The sequence below is a fragment of the Canis lupus genome, chromosome 6, assembly GCF_003254725.2.
Source record: "Canis lupus dingo isolate Sandy chromosome 6, ASM325472v2, whole genome shotgun sequence".
NCBI lineage: Eukaryota > Metazoa > Chordata > Mammalia > Carnivora > Canidae > Canis > Canis lupus.
Window position 1 is genome coordinate 14734922 of NC_064248.1, and position 14262 is coordinate 14749183.

Consider the following 14262-nt stretch of genomic DNA (forward strand, 5'->3'; position numbering starts at 1 on the left):
TCAGGGAGGAGGAGGTTCGGAAGGGAGTGAGAGCCCCGTTACTGGATGAGGGTCTCAGGCCGTCTGAGCTCACGGGGCCCTGGGAGGATAGCCGAGTATTTTGCTTTTCCAGTGATCCCGAGGAAAGGAAAGACGTACTAATTCAAGCTAACACACGCTGTAGTAGAATTTTGGGAGTTGTCAGGAACAGGAAAGTTTGGCCCGAGGAGGCCACCGTTGGGCGGTGCTACTCCGCACAATACAGCGCGAGCGACTGCCCCAGTGGAGGTCCGTCCCGTTGCGGGAGGCGGGCCCCCCCACAGACCCGCGGGCCGGCCTCTGGTGAGAGTCCGAGTGCGGTGTCCCGGGGCGGGCGGCTCTGGGGCGCACGCGGAGCTGCAGGACCCGGGCGGCGCTCGGGCCCGGGGCTTCACGGTCGGCCGCCCAGGTCTCGCGAGAGCGCGGCGGCACGTCTCGCGATACGCGGGCTCGGACGCCGAGGAGGGAGATCTGAGCGGCAGCGGCGGCGAGCTGCCGGGGCTGGGGCTGAGGTGAGTGGCCGGGCGCCGGGGTCGCCGGTGGGCGGATATCCGAGGCGGGCCCGGCCCCCTGCCCGCTGGTCTCTCCCCGCCGTGCTCGTTCCCTCGGATCCAGACCGGAGCTCGAGCCGGCTTCGGCGGCGGCGGTGCGGAGCGGGGTCGGAGCGGGGGTCGGAGCGGGGGTCGGAGCGGGGGTCGGAGCGGGGGTCGGAGCGGGGTCAGGGCGGGGCCGGGGTCGAGGTCGAGGTCGAGGTCGAGGTCCGAGCGGGGTCATAGGGGGCCAGGGGTCGTAGCGTGGCCCGGGTCGGAGCGGGGTCAGAGCGGGGCCGTGGGGCGGGACCGGGCAGACCCCACCGGGCGCCTGGGGTCCGGCAGAGCCGCCTGGGAGCCGGGGTTTGCAGCGGGGCGGCAGGGCCCCCCCGCCCCGAGTAGTGCCCAGGCCAGGAAGGGCAGCCCAGGGGTGTGATTTGCAGCGCTTGGGTTTCCGCGGTTGGGTTGAGGATTGGAGTCTCTCGGGTAAAGAGGACGGAGTTTGAGGACTGCCTAAGCGCATCCCCAGTGCAGCGCCTTAGTTCCAGGCGGTTGAAAGCGTGTGCGCTCTTCGTTCCGGGGGGAGTTACACGCATCAGCTCTTACAGGGGCGCCTCTCCGGACCAGGACTTCCCAGCTTGACTTCCCATCACCGGTCGGAGAGTATGGCCCCGTTCGGAAGGGTTTGCTTTCTAGAGTGGACCTCTGCTGTCCAGTGCAGCTCGGGCCTGCATCTGCCGCGGCCCTCAGCACTCTGTGCTTGCATGTCCTGTTCCGCCTTCTACTCCAGGTTTCCACATGCAGTGTGATTGCGAGGTCGAGAGGACAGCTGTGTTGTCTGGGGTGAAAACATGGCCTACAGAGGAGGGCTCTGTGTGCATAGGGCCAAGGTTCTCCCCAAACGGAAATTCAGAGTCAAACTAAGATTCCTCACTTTCTTTCCTCCTCTGGGGGGAACGTGGGGAGGTGTTTTCAATCTAACGCTCAGAGAAGTCCCGGTGAGCTGGCCTTTGACCTAAGAGGTGCCTTTGCTTGTTAACTGCACCTGAGATGCTTCCTACACACTGGTTGGCAGGTGTGAGGCCACCGTCAGCACAGGTTTGGGGATGCAGGTTTGGAGTTGGTTTTCTTTTCTTTTCTTTTCTTTTTTTAAAAATATTTTAATTATTTATTAGAGAGCAAGAGAGAGAGGACAAGGCAGGGAGGGGCAGAGGGAGAAGCAGACTCCCCGCTGAGGAGGGAGCCCACCCTGCAAGGCTCCATTCCAGAACCCTGGGATCAAGACCTGAGCAGAAGGCAGATGCCTAACCAATGCCCGGGGGGTGCTTGTGCTCTGCCCTCTGTGCCCTGGCTTATGGAGCACACCGGACTTTAGAGCCACACAGATCTGGCTTCTGGCCTGTTCTGTAACTTTCTGAAGCCTCGCTTTCATGGTGTGTGAAATATGTGTAGAAAGACCTCATCTCCTGTTGTGTGGCCTGAGATGTCCTGTGTGATGTTATAGGCAGAGTGATGAACTATGGCACCAGGCACCCCCCCCATCCAACTTATGATGGATGCTGTCATCCTCACAACAACTGTGCAAAGTGACCCTCGTGACCGTACTTTCCAGATGAGTCCACACTGCCAATTAACTTAAAAAATGTGGCTGTGACACTGGAGTATTGTCAGGATTCTGAGGGAGCATTGGGAGAGTGGGGCCACCCAGAAGTGCCCCTGCCTAGACCTCTGGTAGAGCTAATGGTGCCTGCAAAGGCTCACCGTCACCCCTCCCTGTTTTCCTCCAGAAGCAAAGTGGCCATGGATGACCTGATGGAAAACACCACTGTGCTGTCCACCCTGAGGTCTCTGAACAACTTCATTTCCCAGCGGGTGGAGGCAGGATCTGGACTGGATGCTTCCACCCCTGCCCAAGGTTCTCTGCAGATGCAGTACCAACAGAGCATGCAGGTGAGTGCCGTGTAGCGTGAAGGGGTCTCGGGTGGAACATGTGTGCCCTTGACAGTTCCTTTTCCAGTTGCAAGTAGTCCAGGTGAGTGCTCTGTGTGCGGAGGGCTTTCCAGGTAAAGAGAAAGATTGGGTGTGTCATGGTCTCTGATTTTGGGGACCCATTTGCAGATTTTGGCCTCAGTCTGCCATGATGTGGCTTTTACAGTTTTCCTATAAGAAGTCTTACTTCATTTCACTTTTTTTTTTTTTAAGTATTTATTCACGAGAGAGGCAGAGACATAGGCAGAGGGAGATGTGGGACTCGATCTCAGGACTCCGGGATCACGAACTGAGCTGAAGGCAGGCACTCAACCACTGAGCCACCCAGGAGTCCCTCATTTCACGTTCTTAGAAACGCTTACTATTGACCATGAAGGTCTCCTGGAGGACTTGAGGTTCCACAGAGTTGTAGGGTCAGTCTCATGGGGGCAGGGGTCACTGGGTCCATGTGAGGAGGAGGTGCTGTCTGCAGCCTGGCCCCTGCCACTGTGCACTGCCGCCACATCAGGCAGCAGTCCCCTGCTTGTGCAGCTGGAGCCAGTCTTTGGTAATGGCCTGTGACAGAGCCAGTGGTGTCATGTGGCCCTGGGAGCCCTGAGGAGCCCCAGGCAACATTTGGTAAGAGAAATGCTCCTGTGTTTTTATGCATTCATTTGCTGAATGTTCAAATATTTTTTGTTTTTTTAGTGGGCTGAGTTGCTCACTACCATTTTTTGGCAAAGACTTTTATTCTGAAATAGTTTTTTTAATGTTTGTGTTTTGCCTAAAGCACTTTTTTGGAAATGATGGTGGTTTTTGTTTGTTTTTGTTTTTGTTTTGTTTTTGATTCTTGCTCACTGGTAAAATAAGTTGGCAACTTTGGTCTAAAAAAGTGTTACAATTTCGTTGATGCAAATGTCCAGGAACTTTGGGCTAATTTGTCAGAACTATGGAACTTCTGAAGCCAAGTTCTCACTAAGCTAGTGATATTGAGGGCCTCCTCAGTTTGGGGGATCCCATAGTCAGACTAAGCTGATTAGAGTCTTGTAGCTGGAGGACCTGCGAGGGCCCTGACCTGGTCCTGTGGTGTGCCAGGACTTAGCGGTTTTGTGCCCTACCAAGCTACCCTCAAATGGCAGGTGAGGGAACTAAGAACTTAGAGGTCTGGAGAGTCTGGAAATTTTTGCTTAGCAGTCCTCCCCCCACCCCTCTGCCTCCCCCCCCCCCCTTTTTTTTTTTTTAATTTATTTATGATAGTCACAGAGAGAGAGAGAGAGAGAGAGGCAGAGACACAGGCAGAGGGAGAAGCAGGCTCCATGCACTGGGAGCCCAATGTGGGATTCGATCCCGGGTCTCCAGGATCGCGCCCTGGGCCAAAGGCAGGCGCCAAACCGCTGCGCCACCCAGGGATCCCCCTCCCCCCCTTTTAAAAAAGATTTTATTTATTTATTCATGAGAGACAGAGAGAGAGAGAGACAGAGACACAGGCAGAGGGAGAAGCAGGCTCCATGCAGGGAGCCCGATGTGGGTCTCGATCTTGAGACTCCGGGATCATGCCCTAGGCCGAAGGCAAGTGCCAAATAGCTGAGCTACCCAGGGATCCCCATCCCCTGCCCTTTTTTTAAGCTCTGGTTTCTGTGGGAAATTGTTTGCAGTCTGTTCTGCTACATGTCAGTGTTGATTTGATACAAACATGTTTCAGTTACTTTCCTTCAAATGCAGTTGGTGTACCAGGAAGATGTGGCCATAGATACGTTTCTCTGGGCTCCTGCTCACTGTGTGGTAGTGCCCATGGGAGCTGGGGGTTGCCGTCCTTTGGAGGGGCTGGGCCTTATCTGCAGGCAGAGACTGGGAAGGCCAGTGAGTCTGATGGAGGGTGGTTTTGGAACCCCACACTTTAACCGACGTGAACTGAAATGAGAGGAAATGTCAGAGGAGTAAACAAAGGGTGGATCTAGGCCCTCAAAGAGTGTGTGGGTGGGGTGGGGGGTAGAGAAGATGCCTTTCTTCTGGTCTGGGATTTCTCATCTGTGGTTCTGCTGACATTTTGGGCTGGATAATTCTTTGTTTTGCAGGACCACAGCCTTGTGGGATGTTAAGGGACATCCCTGGCTTCTGCCCACTAGATGCCGGTAGCAAACACATGCTACCACTCCCTCTTTTGACAGCGGTGTCTCCGGATGTCGCCAAGTCCCTGGTGGAACTGACAACCACTTGTTCTAGCCCAGTGCTTCTCAGACTTTATGCCTCTGAAACCCTGAGACTGTGTAAAAGGGCGATTCTGATTGGGCGTCTCTGGAGTGCAGCCTGAGGTTCTGCATTTCTTTTTAGTGCTTGCAAGCTGCTGTGTTGCCAGCCATTCCTGGAATAGTCAAGCTCCAGTCCGGGTGAGGACGAGGCCCTGACACAGTCAGTGGTTCTGTGAAACTGTTTCGTGGGTCTTCTGAGGGCCTTCAAGGCTTGACCCCACCTTTATGTACCTACCCTCTGTGGTAGGCAGACTTCTGAGATGGCTTGCAAATCCCTGGCCCCTGGTGGACCACACTTTCTCCCACTTAAATACCAACGAGGTTTTGTGGTAGCAGGATTTTGCCAACATAATTAAGAACTGAAATCAGTCGACCTCAAGATGGTGGGCCTGACCTCTCAGATGAGCATTTTGAACCTAGGTGGCTAGGTCAGAGAGAACAATCAGCCACATAGAGCAGGAGAAGGATTCTGCATATGGGGGATTGTCCCTTGTTGGCTTTGGAGGTGGAGAGGGCCACATGGCAAGGCATGTGGGCGGGTTCTAGGAGGTGACAGCAGCGCAGGACTGACAGCATGTCCTCCAGCCATGAGAGTGTGGAAGAGGATCCTAAGGCCCAGATGAGTTTGGAGCTTGATCTCAGTGTTGATTTGAGCCTATAAGATCCTGATCAGACAACCTGTGGGTGCCTGGCCTTCTGCCCCCAGAACCTGGCCACTACTATGGGATTTTAGCTGCTAAGTTGGTGGTAATTTGCTACACAGCAATAGGAAGCTAACATGCCCCTTTTTCTCAAACAAACCTACATGCTGTCATCTTAAAGTATACTTTTCTCTTGTTAGTGTTTAGTTTTTGTTTATTGCCTCTCCTCATTTCCAACGAAGGACCCAGCATCCAGCCTTTGTCCCCAGGGCTGAGTTCGGGCCTCGTTGGGGGGTTGGTGTTCAGTGAGTGAGTGTTAGACAAGCCACTCACCTGTTTGGCACAGCTGCTGAAGGTTCTCTTTCCTTTGGGTGTGACCTGATCAGTTGGAAGAACGAGCAGAGTGGATCCGCTCCAAGTCCCAGGTTGTCCAGGTGGAGCGAGAGAAGATACAGATGGAACTGAGCCACAAGAGAGCACGAGTGGAGCTGGAGCGGGCAGCCAGCACCAGTGCCAGGCGCTATGAGGTGGGTGCAAGGAGGTGGCTCTGGCCATTAGGAGCTCTGAGGAGGGTGCAGGCAGCTGGCTCTGGCATCATGGCATTGTGCACACAGCCTGCCAGGCCATACGGCAGGTGAGCCTCCTGGCTGGGAGCCTGGGTGCTCAGCCTGTGGGGTGCTAGGGCCTGCCTTCTTAGGCCACAGATAGCAACTATGCATGATGTCCTTGAGGTGGGCAGTGTACAGGGGACAGCTGTCTGCTATGTCTGCCTAGGGAGGTGCTGGTTCTGGTGGGCCTTCCTCTGCTGAGCTGCCTGTTTTCCCTGCTACCCCCAAACCACCTGCCCTGAAGAACTGGGTTATAAATCCAGCATTTTCTTTTAAATATTTTATTTATTTATTCATCAGAGATACACAGAGAGAGGCAGAGACACAGGCAGAGGGAGAAGCAGGCTTCCTTGCAGGGAGCCTGATGTGGGACTCAATCCCAGGACCCCAGGATCATGTCCTGAACCAAAGGCAGATGCTTAACCACTCAGCCACCCAGGTGCCCCCGAGTGACAGATTTAGAAAGTCACCGGTTGTGTAAAGGTCTCAGATCCAGGCCAGACCAGTTTTGTTCACATGGTTATAGGGCCTAAGACCAAGGATTAGTCTTGGGAGTACTTCCTGTTGTCCCTGGCTTAGCCAGGGCAGGCTGTGAAAGTGCAACCCTCCATTACCTAGAGAAGGTACTAGGTTTTTACTGAGGGTGTAAATCTCTTCTTCTGCTTTATCAACAGCACTTTGCCAGGGGTTGTCAATAAGTGCTCATCATTTGCAGAAATGCTGCCAAGACTCAGGCAAAGCACTGGACCAGAAAGTCTCTTATCTGCCTACGCTTTCCCCAAGGGTGGATATCTGGCCCCATTCTTGCCTTACGTGGCATATTTGCACACTTTCTTAGTTACGTGGCATATTTGCACACTTTCTTAGTCTTGTAAGAATAGTGGATGTCTTCAAGGGTGTTATGCTAATTGGATGTATTCAACCCTGGTATGCAGGCTTCTGGCTATGGTGTGCTGTGTGGGCCTCGTAGCCCAGGAACATGGCCTGTGAGTGGGTCCCATGGCTTCAGCATTGGTTCTGGTGCTGCTCTGAGGGCTTCTTAAGGTGGGACTTTAGTTAATGTTCTGTGTCATCCTAGAGGGACAGTCCTGGAGGAATTGGTGGGAAGGGACAGGGAGAGGCCGCGGGAATCTTGCTGCTCTTGAAAGTGCCTTATTAGGGATGTGGGGATGGCACCAGGGACCATCAGATGGTCGGAGTTGTGATATTGGTGGTGCTACTGCCCTGGCTCTTGGGTATGTGGAGCTCCCATGGCATGTGGAGCTATTGGAATTTTTCTGGGCTATAGTCTGTTAAGGACAGGACCTGGCCTGGCTGCCGTAGGTCTCCAAGGTCCAGCACAGGCCATACCACCTTATAGGTGGTTAGAATACATTGGAATGGGTGGGTGGGTGAGTGGGGGGTATCATTGCACGGATGGTGGAAGTCTTTTCTTGGGGAAATTGAAGCGTGCAGGGCTGAGTTTAATCCTGGGCCTTCACTGAGCTTCGCTTTCCTCCGAGAGACCTTTCCCTTCCCACCCACAGATGTGGCTGAATGTGACCCGGAACCATCTGAGCCAGTGGCTTTCAAATTGTGAGTCTTGGACATCTGTCACGGTTTTTCAGGGACTGCCAGTTTGGCAGTTGGTGGGGATCTCAGAACCTTTTAGATGGTAAGACTTTGGTTGGTGTCTGAGATCTGGGAACCTACACGGATGGCCCGTGTCTACTTGGGACCAGCAGCCTGAATAGAGATGCTATGTCCCGCTCTGTAGTGGGCTGCCTGGGGCCCTGAGTTGTGGAAGGGTCCCCTGGCTGTTCGGAGGCCATACTTGCAGCTTGTTATCCCTGTGAGTCCCTTGAGCAGGCCGTGTTCTCTGCATTCATTCAGCTCCTCCTTGATGCTGGGCTGGAGAGTCCTGGTATAAGCACTTGCCTTGGGAATGCTGGCGAGCCTTGTAGGGAGCTTCTGCAGCTCCACTTCCCGGGAGGAGGTCAAAGGTTGGCAGCACAGGTCACTCTTCTGGGGCTGAGGGTGAGCTCGTAAGTGGCTACTAACTCCTGAGGCCCCCAGTTACATCAGAGTGAGGAGTCTCAGTCCGGTGGCTGCCTTCCTGGCATAAGACTCATGGTGGTTTTGAAGGCTTATGGGAAAGGATGTGCCTGGAGGGGCCTGGCCTCTTGCAGTGTGAGCAGGGCCTGCTGCATGGGCAGCGCCTGTGTTGGAGGGGTCCCCATCCTGAGGGAGGAGTGGGGTGGGCCTCCTGACTCCCACTCACTTTCCCCACTCCTGCAGCGCGAGGTGGACCGCAACCAGGAGCTCCTGACGCGCATTCGGCAGCTGCAGGAGCGGGAGGCTGAGGCAGAGGAGAAGATGAAGGAGCAACTGGAGCGCCACAGGATGTGTAAGCAGAGCCTGGATACTGCTGGCCAGAAGTTGCGGGAGAAGGAAGAGGGCCTGGCTGCAGCTGGTGAGGTGAGGACTGTCCCAGGAGTGGTGTTTCTCGGGGGAGAGGCGTGGGAGCACTGGAGCACCCCCACTGCATTGCCTCCTGGCCACGAATGCGCTTGATGGTGTTTGCATCGTTGTCATTCTAGTAAAGATACTCATTTTCCACTCTGTGGCCTTCAGTTCATAAATCAAACACTTTCTTAGTCTTTGTAATTAAGACTTTTAATGGTTGACTAGTCTGCATTTTGTCATTTAAAGAAATGTCTGCGTGCATCCTGGTCTGTATACATGCATACACACAAATGTGGCAGGTAGCACGTAGCTTGTTGCTTCTGTTCCTTATTCTGACACATCCATAGGAGTGGGGTTTGAGGTCGGCGGGGACAGCCATCAGACTTTTGCTACCAGGTGCTGTGTTGTCCTGGCAGCAAGGTTGAGGGCTCTGGTTTCCCTGAGACCTTACCTGTAATGGATGGTGATATCTTCTGGAAATACTTGTGGGTTTTTGTTTTTTTCCTTCCCTTTCTGAAGATGTAATTGATACCCCTGGATTTGCATTTCTTTGATTATTAGCGGGTCTGTTAGCATCTGTGAATGTCTTTGAAGCCAGTGCATAGATGAACTGTAGTCCTTACTGTCTCTACCAGTTAAAGGTTGTATAAATTTTAGAAACAGAGCCCAAACATTGACGCTGGTGGAAACTGGACTCTCCTGACCTTCTCTGTCCCTTTGGTGTGGCGGTGTGGATCACAGGTGCCTTGAGGAAAAAGATGAAGCGCTGCCCAGGGAGGGAGTAGGGCACAGGATCATTGGTATTCTGTCTCTGCGTGCTTTTCTCTACTTGATAGATCTTGGGAAGCAGGCTGCAGGTTATTTTTGCCTTGGCAATGCTGGAGAGCATGTTAAGGTTGTTACTACATCTGTCTTCTGATATGGATGTTGGCAGGAGAGGAACCGTGATCGGCCTCAAGACAAGTCCCTGTGTCGCCATTGGCTTGCCTAGGCCACGTTCTGTGGCTTGCGTCTGGGAGGCTGGTGTGGGGCCTGTGGGGGAGAGCAGGGCCTATGTTCTCTGGTCAGTGAAGAATGAGGTGGTAGGAGACCCTTGCCACACACATTGCAAAGAGGACAAGGAAGGGGCCAAGGGTGGGAAGGTGGTGGCCAGCTGGGATGGAGGATCCTGAATTCTGTTTTTGTTACTTTGTACTTCCTTGGAGAAGCCTTCTCTCTGTGACTATCAGTAGGTGTCACTGCCCCTGAGCTCGCTCTCACCACAATGCCTGGGTCATGTGCTCAGTGCTGGGAAGTCCTGCTGTTGATTGCCCAGCTTCCCCACAGCCGTGTCCGTGTCCTGTGTGCGGCCAGCCATGTGACCCTGTGTCCTGCACAGAGCCTGGTGTCCAGTGTGCATTAATTAGAATCTGGAATCAGGAAGACTTGTCTTCCTTTTTTTTTTGAAGGTTGTCTTCCTAATTAATGTGTGTTTTAGTACCTTCATTCTCCTGTGATGCCCAGGTTGATAGGCACCCTAGTAACAGAGCAGACTGTGCAGATGGTTGGAGTATGGGTTGTAGATGGCCTGTGTCTGCCTCCCCTGGGGAATGTCGGGTAGCAGCATCGATCCATTGATGTGGGTCCTGGGTTGGCGTGGGCTTTTGGACCAGGTGAGAGTGTGTCAGGTCTCCTTGTTGGCAGGGGGTGCCCTGGCACTGCTGGTGTCCCTCACTGTGGGGAGTTTGCTGGACTGGGTCCCTGTCCACTGTTCCAGGAGGTTAATTGACAGTGATGTTTATGAGTGGGCTTCCCTGTTGACTTGACTGGGAAAGCCACAGAGGGAGAGCAGTCACCAGATGGTCAGTAGGAAGTCACCTGGTGAAGGTGCAGTCTGATGGAAAGGCAGCAGGTTTGCCCCTGAAAGTCCTGAGGCTCTGCCGCGGGCCAGCCTTCCCAGCTCCTGCTTTCTGCTCCCACTGCTTCTGGCTGAGGGCACTAGGTCTGCATGGCATTCCTGTGGCTCCTTTATTCTAGGGGGCTCCTGTAGCATCATTCTGAAGATGGCTTCAGTCCACCATTTGACTGTGTCACAGGGACCTGGCTGTGGTTCACAGGGAGTGTTTTAGCTGGGACAGTGGCATGTGGGGGCCCATTCAGGTGGAGAGACCAGGACAGGCATGGAGAGAGAGCCACACAAGCACACTGGGCATAAGCAAGGATCCCAAGTGACAGATGTCATGGGGCTCAGCCTCTCTTGGTAGGCAGCTTGTCACCATGACCTAGTCTCTTGAGGAAAATGTGAGGCAGGCCGCAGGTTGGAGTACCCTGGGGTTGGGTTGGGGGGCGGTATCTCTTCTTCCCAGGTCCTGCGTCCTAAAGGAGAAGATGGCTTGGTCCCTGCCCATGGGAGGGAAGTGGGAGGGACAGCCTCTTTCAGGGGCATTTGTCTGTGTATTTCTGGGTCAGGAGCGCCCCCTCTGTGGGTGGGCCACATACTGTAAGCAGCTGTGGCCTACTCCGCTCTGCTTTCAGACCATCAATGCACTGAAGGGGAGGGTTTCGGAGCTGCAGTGGAGTGTGATGAACCAGGAGATGCAGGTGAAGAGCCTGGAGTCTGAGAAGCAGGAGCTCAAGGAGCAACTGGCCTTGCAGCACAAGTGAGTGGGTGTGCTGGGGTGGGGCCCTGCCCTTCACCAGATGGCCTGCCCACCAGTCGCCCCAGGTCCGGTCAGCCCAGCCTACTGGGGCCCGTGTTGAACCACGCATCCAGCTGTTACTAGTGTGGAAGACCGTGAACAGAAAGGCCCAGGCTCATCATCATGTGCTCTCTGTGGTCTAAACACCCAGCGACCATGTGTGCCATATGTGCTGAGCCCCAAGGACCTACAAGTGCCCTTTAGATCTGTCCTCCCCGTCCATAGCCAGTTGGTGGCAGACACAGGGGCCACTGAAGCAAGGCTGATAAATGTTTTAAGTGTTCTGAGAACAACAGTGGGGAGCAGTCATTTCTTCCCTTCCCGGGGGGCTGGGATTGCCTGCTCGAAGAGCTTTCCGAGAAGCCAGGCTTTAAAGGCTGTGTGGGGCCACCCCTGGGGCAAGTGAGGTGTGGGTCAGAGCCGTGATCAGACAGGGATTGTGTTCTGAGCAGGCATGGGACTCCGAAAGGTCGGAGGGCGGAATTCTCTCCCTGTTGTCTAGGCCTTTACCTTCATAGATGTTGTCCTAGGAGAGGGTTGGCAGTGTGTGGGGGCCCAATCATGGGAGGGTCCTTGCCTGTGGCTGTGCCAGGGGTGCACAGTAGAGGAAAGGGAAGACAGCTGTGGGTGCTGGGACTAGACAGGGCCTTGCAGATGGTGTGAGCTGGGCACCTGCCTTGACCCAAGGAGACTGAGGCCACAGTGCCCTGTGACCTGGGGGTCCACGCTGGAGAGCCTCTAGGGTGAAGGCAGCTGCTGGCTTTACCCCTGCCTGTTTGTGCATATTATGTGCTTTTCTTGATAGGAAATGTCAGGAGGCTAATCAGAAGGTTCAGGAGCTCCAGGCCATCCAAGAAGCAAGGGCTGACCAGGAACAGAGGATCAGGGTGAGTTACTCCCATCTCCGACACAGGCTCAGTGCGTGAGACCAAGACCAATCAGTCACTCATCAAACATTAACATGGCCCAGCTCTGTGCCAGCTACAGGGGTAAGCAGCAGGGACAGGGCAACATGGGACACAGATAACATCATTGCACTTCGAGTCTGGGGAAAAAAAGCAGACACTACGCCATGTAGGCAAGCAAACTCTGGGAGATGGGCCAGGAGGCTGAGCAGGAGTGAGGTGCCAGAGCCGGGCAGCACCGCAGCTGAAGAATAGCACTTTGAAGAGCAGAGGAGGGAGCCAGGAGGACGTTCAAGGAAGCAAAGCTGGGGCAGGGGGTGTGCAGCAGCCCCAGGTCACTCAGGCAGGGTTATGGAGCCCGAAGTCCCCCTACAGGCAATACCCCCACCTCCAGAAGCCTAGTTCATCCTCTTCACCAGCCTCATGAGCATGTAGAGCTATCACGAGTTTGCTTTCTGCTCTCGTCCGTGCGGTGTCCCCAGCACCATGCATTGAGCGTGTTTGGTGACTTGTTACTGATGGATACCAGCTGTCCCCATTGTGTCTCAAGGAGACTGCGGATCGTAAAGAAAAGGCTGTTGTCAACATGGGAAAGGCTCACTTGTTAAATGGGGGCTAGTGTGGCAAGAGTGGGTCTAGCAGGGGAGGAGTGGTGTGTTTTATTATGTTTATTCAGGGAGCCTTGGCTGCCTGTCCCTGGACAGGCATGTGTTAGGGCCCTGCCCCCGAGGGCAGTGCAGCATGGAGGTGTGACTCCAGCCTGTAGTGCCACATTGGGGTCCCCCTGGAAGTGAACATGAGGGTGTGGGACAGAAGCACACCTGGTGCAGCCAGGGCAGGTGTTTTGGAGGGGGACTTGACCACAGCGGTTGACTTTGTTTTCTCTGTCCCTGGCCTCACTTAGGATTTGGAGCAGAAGCTGTCCCTGCAGGAACAGGATGCTTCGGTCGTTAAGAATATGAAATCTGAGCTGATGCGGCTGCCCAAGATGGAGAGGGAGCTGAAGCAGCTGCGGGAGGAGAGCGCCTACCTGCGGTGAGTTGGCGCAGGGCAGGGTGGGCTGGTGGGCCAGAGACAGGGCTGGCGGGTGCGGGGTGGCACTAGGCTGTGCTCCTAGGTCTGGGGCACTTGGCTGTTTGAGGGACTTTGTTTCTGGTCCCACCAGGGAGATGCGAGAGACCAATGGGCTGCTCAGGGAGGAGCTGGAGGGGCTGCGACGGCGGCTGGGGCGCCAGGAGAAGATGCAGGAGAGTCTGGTCGTCTTGGAGCTGGAGAAGGAGGTGGGGCCCGGGGCAGTGGGGTGTTCCCTGGGGGTGGGACCCTGGGTGTTTGATATTCCAGTTGCCCTCCTGAAATGTGGAAGGACTGGGCTGGTGTGGTGGGCTGAACGGTGGTCTCAGAACTGCCTGGCCTCCTGTGTAGGTGTTCATGAGCTGGCCTGTGGCTGGGAGACTGCTGGGTGAGCTCAGTGGGCCAGTGGTCATGAATCCTCTCATGGGGTGGGGGATGTGGAGAGAGTCAAAGAGATGTCATGTTGGGGAGGACCCAACCCCCTGTTGCTGGGGTGTGGGAGACGAAGGAGGGTTGCCAGCTAGGGAGTGAGGGCCTCTAGAAGCTGGAGAGGGCTGGAACTGGGTTCTTCCCAAGAGCCTCCAGGAGGAGCTGTAAGAGTGCGTGTTGTATTGTTTCCATCGGGTGGCGGAAAACGGGGAAACTGATACAGATAGTGAGTCAGAGAGGAGGCGGTGTTGGACACCTGACACAAACCTTTTTCCCTCCCGCAGACGTGAGCAGATGTCTGGGCTCTGTTTCCTCTGCTTGTGTCTGTTGTTGGGACTCACAGTGGCATTTTGTGGGCTGATGTTGTAGAGCTGGCCATAGTATGTTGTGCTGAAAGCATCCCGCTTCTCCCTGGGGCACACAAGAGGGTGCAGAAGCTCTGTCTTGCTCAGTGCACACGGGTTATACCAGCACTTAGCTTCCTGGCCTTTGGGCCTGCGTCTTGCCGTCTTTCTGTGCTGCCTCCTGGGTTGTCCTGCTGCCTTACCTATAAGCCATGTGGCCCTCTGTTGTTTCCTAGGTGGTGGGAGTGTGCTGCTAGCTGCCCCGCACTTGGCCATGCTGGTGGCTTGTGACCTCATGGGGTGGGAGCTGAGCTCTAGGATACTGGCTTACATCTGAACTTACTCCAAGGACACAGCTCCAGACTGAGCAGCTTTT

The 14262-nt window shown here is 54.8% G+C and overlaps 1 protein-coding gene across 6 annotated transcripts in view; it reads left to right on the plus strand.

The window, feature by feature from the left end:
• The first annotated feature begins 373 nt into the window (after positions 1–373).
• Positions 374–14262, plus strand: part of MAD1L1 (mitotic arrest deficient 1 like 1) — a 347527-nt gene continuing 333638 nt past the window's right edge. For 3 of the 6 annotated variants that reach the window (XM_049111198.1, XM_049111200.1, XM_049111201.1), the window contains exons 1-7: positions 2336–2498; positions 5793–5933; positions 8292–8471; positions 10974–11098; positions 11943–12024; positions 12947–13077; positions 13208–13322. In XM_049111198.1, coding sequence (XP_048967155.1) covers positions 2349–2498; positions 5793–5933; positions 8292–8471; positions 10974–11098; positions 11943–12024; positions 12947–13077; positions 13208–13322 — 924 coding nt within the window. In that variant the 5' untranslated portion in view covers positions 2336–2348. Of the gene's footprint in view, positions 531–2335; positions 2499–5792; positions 5934–8291; positions 8472–10973; positions 11099–11942; positions 12025–12946; positions 13078–13207; positions 13323–14262 lie in introns of those variants that run through there. The other 3 variants (XM_035718311.2, XM_025416062.3, XM_049111199.1) reach the window with 2 other exon arrangements.